Here is an 8,420-nt window from a genome sequence, read left to right on the forward strand (position 1 = left end):
ACTGACAAAATAGGACACACAACACAGCTTGGTCCAAATGTAATTCTTTATTCTAGACTAAAACAAGGTTAAGACTAACAACAAATATAAAAGAGACAGCAAGGACGGGTTAAAATTCATATACTATACTAAGAGTCATGTCCTTATCGTTTATGGTTCAATGTTCGTTTCAGTCCAAGGCAGCAATGATGCAAATGGCAGCCACGTTTCACTCCCGGAAGCCGGGGTCCTTCTTCGTCTGGTCGGCGTAGCGTCTTCGTTGCTCCGTAGCTGGCACTGGGAGGGAACAGAGAGAGAGAGAGAGCTCTAAGAACAAAGATCACAAGCAGTACTTCACGCCACACACTCTCCGAGGATAGCCGGCAGACGTTCCTTTACTTATCTGCTTTCTCGCATTTCAGTCCTTCTCGGAGTGTCTATCGTAGACGCTTCTCCCATCCGTCCACTCGTCTCCGCTTCCGCTATCCTCCGTGTCTCTTTGGCTTCACTTCTCTTGCTTCAATTCTGCTCTGCTCTGCTCTCCTCCTCTTCCACCAATTCCTCTTGCCCTGGCCCGTTGCTTCCCCCGTCCTTCTCTCTGTGGCTCTCTGTCGCTTCTCCCCTTTTCACCGCCTTGTTCTCACACACCTGCCTCATCAAGCCCAGGTGTGTCCTTTTGTGTATATCTGAGCTTGTTAAGTCCGAGCGACAACAACAAACAGGGGGGGAGGGTCTCCAGTCTCCATAAAAACCTACCTCAGGAATAAAGCCACCACAAAACCAACATGCAATACACAAACTCAAGACATGCCACAATAAACCCAACAGAAAACACAGCAACACATGCAATAAACCCAAACCAAAATCACAGCAAGCCCATGCAACATATCACAGTGTAATCTACCTTTGACAGACATTTTGTGTGATTCAGATAATGTTGCATCTCAGTGAGTAGTGGTTTGATTCATTGGGGTGTCTTCACCCTACTTTCCACAACTTCTCCAAAATGTAAGCTAAAGCTGCTTCTTTATGTCTTTTCTAATTGACACAACAAAGAAGCACTCCTATAGCCTGTTATATAGGTAGCTCTTTGTCCTGAAATAATCAGTTAGTCTATTAGTAGAATTTCATCACATACGAACAAGAACAAAACTTGTTTGTACATAATATCTTGTGTGCTTGCAGTTTAGCTTGACTTTGCCACTTACAGCTAGTAGTTTATGTGTGTCTAAGTCAACGGAATATTGGTGGCTTGTGGATTTTTTGGCAGCCAGTTTCTGCTGATCTGGCAGCATGTCTGGCAGACATAAAAGAAAGCAGAAGTGAGAAAGTGCTTGGTGAGAGGGAAGAAGGGAGGAAGGAAGATGGATATGAAGGTAATTCCCAGCCATGAATTCAGTGTTTGATATTTGACCCACAGCTCTAATCGATTCTTCTTCTTCTCCCGTGTGAAACCAGCTGGTGTGTCTAGCTGTCCACTTCATCCTTTGTAAAAGTTAACTGTCAAACAATATGTGATGGGTTGGAAGTGGAGCAGATAACATCAGTTATCATAGGAAGCAAAGTCATGAATAGTGGTTGCCATGGTGAAAGGGTGTGTTTATACCTTGTTTTACACACCAGTTCCCAATTTTTTTCATATCACTTCTTGGTCTGTGTTGTAGTTTTCAATTAAAAAAGGGCCTTTTGAGAAATTAATGCATTATAAAGCCCTGAAAAAAGCTATAAAATGAACAATAGCCAAATTAATTAAAAAACATTGCAACATTAATATCTGCTTCATTTACCATAACATGAGTCGGCCACCGTAGATACAGTACGTGAACAAAAAGTGAATTAAAAGTAGAAACATATTTTGCCAAATGAATAATGGCGAAGGCTTTCCATACTCAGCCAGGCAAATTGTTCATTTTCTGCCATGGTTTCCAACCTTTCTCCAATATGACCCTTTAAAATTAGTTTAGGCTCCTTATCACATGTTGCATATGTCTATTGGTTATGTGTAAGAAGAATTTTCCTTTCTCAGATTGTTGGTTGTTGTTTTATTTGAAGAGTGTTTTTAAGCCTGATAGGGAGAATAGACTATCAGCATTCACAACAAAGAAAGTGTCAGAGGAATTAACAAAAGAACTGTGTTTTTCTTTCTTCTAGACTGTTAATCATCTCATGACTCCCAAGATTCCTTTTGTGACTCCAGGCTGGGAAACATTTAAAAAGCAGATTCAAACAGTCCAAAATGCTAGTATGGCAGTCTTGTTTTTATGTATAGCATAGGCATCCATGTTATTCCTATTTCCTTTTACATGTTCCATCTGTTTATAGCCTGCTGAAGAACATGGACAAAATCATAGTGAGCATATGTAACTCTAATGTTAGCCTTAGGAGTAAAGAAACCTTGTCTACAGTCCTGGTACTGTATGATCCAATTTTTCTTTAAGTCAAACTTTGAGTGTTCTATAAAGTGGTTCTGAGACGCTTGATTAGGTTTTCTACTGACAGCAGCAACATCACTTGTTGAATCCCACATCAATCGTCCAGTTGTGCCGTAACTGTGTCATTTTTGTCACTGCCTGTGGATGGGCTTTGATGTTGGTTGTGTGTCTTACATCTTTAGGCCTGCCTGACCCTGCTGTGACTCGGAAAGAGAGAGAGAAAAATGGTAAGCAGGCCATTTTATCTCTGTGTTTTTTTTTCCTTCACTGCGTGAATGTTTTCAGCTCCAGCTTTACAACTCGTTGCTCAACAAAAGGAGTCCTTACACAGGCAGCAGTGTCGGGCCCGTCCAAAACAATTTGGGTCACACTGAGAGAGAGAGATAAGAGGGTCCATTGAGACTCATTGTGGTGCGTAGTGCAACATCCAAGAGACTTGGGAGCAAAGATGGAAAGAACAGCGGAGAGAAAAGTGGAAAAAGTGGAGGAATGAGAAGATAGACAGAGGGGTTGGATATCAAAGAAAAAAACAGAAACAATCTTGGGTCTCAATAGAGGGATGTGCTAGGGGGGAGATGGGAAATGAAGCACTGAAAGCAATTTAGGTGAGAGTAAGAAATAGAAGAGCTGGGCATATCAAAGTGGTCCTCCAAGTTTAAAAGAAACTGCATAGCCAGGTGGGATAAGTGGCTTGTATTGAATCACAGAAAATTGATAGAGATAGAGGAGAGAGAGATTGGACATGAATGGGCGATAGAGAGGAATGAGCAAGAAGTCCTTAAAGGCAACAAAAGAATTGAAAAGCATAGAGTGATTTAAATGGCAGTGAGAAGAGAAAGAAAAATAAGTGGGGGGGACTCGGTGTGAGGATGAAGAACGGTCAAAAAGCAACATGCTGCAGACTCTACTTCTGCCAGAGGAAGAATTGTAATTAGGAGGTGAAGACAGATATTGTTGTTGCTTTTGGTATTTTGCACTCTCTTTCTCTGCTCCAGACCGTGGAAATGAAGAGCACTCTAAAACGTTATCTGTCTGGTCCTGAAGGGTTGTATCACACGTGCACACACACACACACACACACACACACACACACACACACACACATAAACACACATAAACACAGACCACCTTGGGATTCCAGAGGTAATGTCACATAGATAGCCAACCTGATAAATGTTATCAGTTCTGTCCTCAGCTCCAGTCTGTTACCTGGGGCGTCCTCTGTTTTATAGCAGCTGCAATAATGGCACAGTCCCAAACAATTACTATAAAATGTTTATTTATGGGTGTGTCTCTGTGTGTATGCACATGTTTGCATCCATGCTAGGACACAGAACATGGTTTGGCAACAGAATAAGGAATGTGACTTGACAAAAAAAAAACATCTCTCAACCTGCTAAAAAAAATCCACTCCCACACAATGTTAATAACCTCCTTCTGCATTTTTTATCAGGTGGAAAATGGCTCTTGTCCTTCAGGCACATTTATTAAACTCTCAAACGGAACAGAATGGAGGAAAAAATATGTCAATCTCACACAGGAGAGAAAGAGTAAGGGAGACAGAGATTGACAGAGACGCAGTGGGAGACAGGCAGAGGCTGCTTGGATTGCAGGCAGACCCTGTCAGTCCCACAGAGCTGAAGGAACGAGGGATTCGTTAGGAAGCAACAGAAGCTGGTTTATACTTTTAATTAGGCGTATCAGCATTTGTATTGCTCAGTTTGGGCTCTTTTCTTTGAGCAGTATCATGGAGAGTAGCATCAACTTGCATGACTGGAACTTTATTTTTAGTTTAGTTAGTAAAGATTCTTACCTACTACTACCTCCACAAACTACAAGCCTCCAACTACATCACCGACCTCCTGAACTATCATACTCCTACCCACAACCTCAGATCCACCAACGCCTACCTCCTCACCCCTCTCGCCCTGTCCAAGAACCCGACCTTGGGGGCAAAGGGCTTCTCCATTGCTGCCCCCTTCCTCTGGAACGCTCTCCCCCCAACACCTCAGACAATCTCATTCACTCAAAACCGTACTCAAAAACAAACCTATTCAAATCTAAAGCTTTTAATCTGTGATACATTAGTTTCCTCCTTCTTCCTTTTTCATTGTTATAGCTGTGGTTGAACTTATATTGCTTTTATTGTTTCCGTAAGTGTTGGATAAAATCAATCATCTAAATAAAAAACTAAATGGTGAACAAATGCAGATGACAGCAGATAAGGAAAGTCCACTGTATTTGTATTTGCGTGTGTGTATATAAGATTGGGTTCCTATGGTAACTGTCAACCAGTTCACTCCACTGTGTTTACTCAAGAAGAACAGTTGGATGAAAAAAAAAAGAAAGAACACAGAGAGGAAGAATACACAGCAGAAAAATGAAAGTTTGATAAGGAGCAAGACAATAATTGTTTTTCTCTCCTGTGATGACAGCAATAGATTGACAGCTTCTCCTCTCCTCATTATTGTGTGTATGTGTGTGTGTAGCCTGCACCGACACAGAGCTCCACAGTCTGGCTGCAAGACTAAAGGACTGGTTCGGAGTTCTCCACCTCGACGCCAACAGAGACCTCAAATCCTCTGACAGCTTCGACTCCACCACTGGACGTGAGTACATCCTCCCACAATATGTCCGTGGGTGCGTGCGTGCCTGCGTGTGTGTGTGTGTTTTTGTGTATGTATGTGTGTATGTGGCACTTTCCTGTTGAACAGACACACTTTTCACATGAGGGCAGCTGTTGACAGCAAGCGACCCTGCTCTGTTCTCTGTAATGTCAACATGTCAGCTCTGCCACGGCACACACTCAGATACAGATACTTGAAAAAGATTTTAAAAAATTGTGGGTAATCAGCCCTGCAGTTTCAAAAATGTTCCACAATTCCAGTATCTATTTTTTCCTCACTGTCTCATTTCTCCTCTAGACTTTGATACCAGCATCTTGCCCATATGTAAAGACTCACTGGGCTGGATGTTCAACAAACTTGACATGAACTTTGACCTCTTGCTGGACCAATCAGAGCTGAGTGCCATCTACCTGGACAAGTATGAGCTGTGCATGAAGCCCCTCTTCAACTCCTGTGACTCGTTCAAGGATGGAAAGCTGTCTAACAATGAGTGGTGCTACTGCTTTCAGAAACCTGAGGGTGAGGAGGGGGAGACGGTTGATTAAAAAAACTCAAGTCAAAAAGACAAAGGCAGGAAGAAAATGAAGAGTTTATAGATAAATAGGGGTGTTGGTAAAGGTGGGGACAGCAATTATCGCATAATGATAACTTAAAAAAAGATAATAAAAAGTTCACCTCAAGCAGGTATTCAGTCAATACTGAAGTGAATAGATACCAATGGATACATGAAAAGCAAATCAGTTGTTTACTAATTTGTCATTTAATTTTCATAGTTTTGCCCATCATTCTGATCATTTACGAAGACACTTTACAACTTAATTTCATTTCTGAGATCTGATGACTTAGTGAGGAGTAACAAGATCAGAAAGGCTGTAAACAAACATTAAAACTAATGTCTTTTTGGTGGAATTGTCCAATTTGTTTTGCAGAGGGCTTACTGGTTCAACACCAAATTAGCATACTAACACACATGTTTTCTATGCATTTAAAAATAAGATGCTGTATATGTAGACACAATATGGACATTTTTGCATTCATTTTAAGTTTCACCTAAAATAAATGATTATACATAATATGATCAAATCATCTGTTTGCTCATGTTCCTTCTGCTTTTGGGCTCTTGAATAACGATTCCCCACCATATCTGCAGAGTTTATCTTGGTATAGTGTACCAATTCGTATAGCACCTTTTATACAGCAGTTAATAAAATGACCAAGTTACCAAACAATATAACACTTTGAGACTAATGAACACAAGACAAAGAAGGATGAAAATGTAATATTAATGTAACAATAAAACCAATTAAGTATATATAAATATTAGGATTAATGGTACTAGTTGTCTGTAAAATGTGCATTTTGTACTGAGAATGTTATTTTTAGTGGATGATGGATTGGGAGGATACAGAATAAATTCAGGCAAATAACGGAAATCAGTAGTTGATGTGAGGACAGAGGCAATTCAGGAAGATGCATAGAAGACAGAAAGGGTGACCAATATAAGAAATCAATACGATGTTAGAGTAGCATAAGAAGGATAGCTCAAAAGACAGAGAAAGCTGTTTCAGTGAAATTATGCTGGAAGAAAAAACAGCTCTGTTAATTAAACTATTTTGTATTTTCTCTGGTTGTAGGGCTGCCCTGCCAGGCTGAGAAGAGCAGGATCCAGAACCAGAGTCGAAGGAAGAGCCTCATAGGTCAGTTGGGATGATTGACAGCTGTCAGTCACAGACTCCTGTCCGAGAAACCAACATGGCCACTTTTAATGTTAACACTATTATGAAAAATGGTATCTCTTTGGTTTCCAGCAGAGAAACTAAATCAGTAACTTTAAATATATGATACGCACACACTATAAAGCACATTCTGACATTTTATACACATGTCGTCTGTCGCCTCCGGGCAGATCGTTCTGTGTTCCCACTCACGACAAAACAGCTTGAAAAATGAGCTTGGGCAGGGTCAAATAGAGGTAACAGAACTAAATGTGTGTGTGTGTGTGTGTGTGTGTGTGTGTGTGTGTGTGTGTGTGTGTGTGTGTGTGTGTGTGTGTGTGTGTGTGTGTGTGTGTGTGTGTGTGTGTGTGTGTGTGTGTGTGTGTGTGTGTGTGTCCCGTTATTGAAAGTGACTTCTTCCCCTTAAACAGGATGTATGGTTGTTGTCCTGCAACCTTCACAGCTGTGATTGATTGTTCATCTCCCTCTGTGATTACACAAAAAACTTTGGGCACAACTAAAGGACAGTTGACCTGAGGATGGATCTAATTCTGCTCTCTATTTCTATCAGTTTAATTTTCTCCAACTCCCCCCCCCACCCACTTTCATATTGCTGTTTACTTTCTTTTTCTAACCTTTTCCCCTCCTTTCTTCCTCTCCATCCTTTCCATCTTTAGGCTTTTATATTCCCCGTTGTACCGAGGAGGGCTACTTCAAACCAACCCAGTGTCACAGCAGCACCGGCCAGTGTTGGTGTGTTGACAAATATGGCAACGAGATCGCTGGCTCTAGAAAACAAGGCAACCCTAACTGCGGTGAGACCGCAACACATACACACACTCAAACTCCTTTATGGCTAAACCAGGGTTTTGGTTATGTTTTCCAGAGTTAATGCTTTCATCCAGGTGGACTGCTGTATGTCATTCATTTCAGCCAAGATAGACTATAGAGCTTCTCTTAGTGTACCTTTTTAAAAACACAATGTACCACTGAAACATAAACAGCACCACAATTCCAACTTGGTTCTATTTCTTTGCTCAGTATTTCTCCCTGTCTCTCTTTATCAGTGATCATTTTGGAAATAGATAATATTAGGCATGCCTCTGGAGCCAGTCTGGCTGGTTTACTATCAGTCATATGTCTGATTCTATCTGCCTCTGATATTCTGCTCATGTAGCTTTGATAAAACAACAGCACCTTGCAAGTCAAGTAGGAAAATCCGTCACACCTTTCAGCAGACAGAGAGCAGTGTCAAAAGATTTGCTATAAATATGAATTTGTAGCAGTGACTGAGTTACCTTTTAGAGGAGAATAAACGCTCATAATGCTGGCTGATGTCGGTGTCTCAGAAGATGCATTTAGACAAAGAATATATCTAATTAAGTGCTTTGATATGTCAAAGCCAGAGTTAACAAGCCAGCGGTGGATATTCAAAGGGAATGGTCAAAAAGCCAATAGAAGCACTTTGCTGCAAATCAATGGTCAAGGGATTTCATTGTGGTAAAAAATAACAATAATTAGCGAGAAAGAATCCGGGCAGATATACTGATTACCAATCAAACAGCCAACTCACAGTCACAGATTAGTTTAGTCCAAAGCCAGTAATTGCAGCTTCCAATAGTGATGAGGTGTCTCTTTGGTGCCACACACACACACACACACACACA

General features: G+C 41.0%; 1 protein-coding gene across 5 annotated transcripts in view; it reads left to right on the forward strand.

Moving 5' to 3' along the window:
* Nucleotides 1-8,420, forward strand: part of spock1 (SPARC (osteonectin), cwcv and kazal like domains proteoglycan 1) — a 98,091-nt gene that overhangs the window by 87,696 nt on the left and 1,975 nt on the right. For 4 of the 5 annotated variants that reach the window (XM_032527947.1, XM_032527949.1, XM_032527948.1 and 1 more), the window contains 5 exons: nt 2,594-2,638; nt 4,901-5,020; nt 5,336-5,557; nt 6,673-6,735; nt 7,431-7,568. In XM_032527947.1, the coding sequence (XP_032383838.1) occupies nt 2,594-2,638; nt 4,901-5,020; nt 5,336-5,557; nt 6,673-6,735; nt 7,431-7,568 (588 nt within the window). The remainder of the gene's footprint in view (nt 1-2,593; nt 2,639-4,900; nt 5,021-5,335; nt 5,558-6,672; nt 6,736-7,430; nt 7,569-8,420) is intronic. The other variant, XM_032527951.1, reaches the window with a different exon arrangement.

This window comes from Etheostoma spectabile, chromosome 10, assembly GCF_008692095.1.
Source record: "Etheostoma spectabile isolate EspeVRDwgs_2016 chromosome 10, UIUC_Espe_1.0, whole genome shotgun sequence".
Classification (NCBI taxonomy): domain Eukaryota; kingdom Metazoa; phylum Chordata; class Actinopteri; order Perciformes; family Percidae; genus Etheostoma; species Etheostoma spectabile.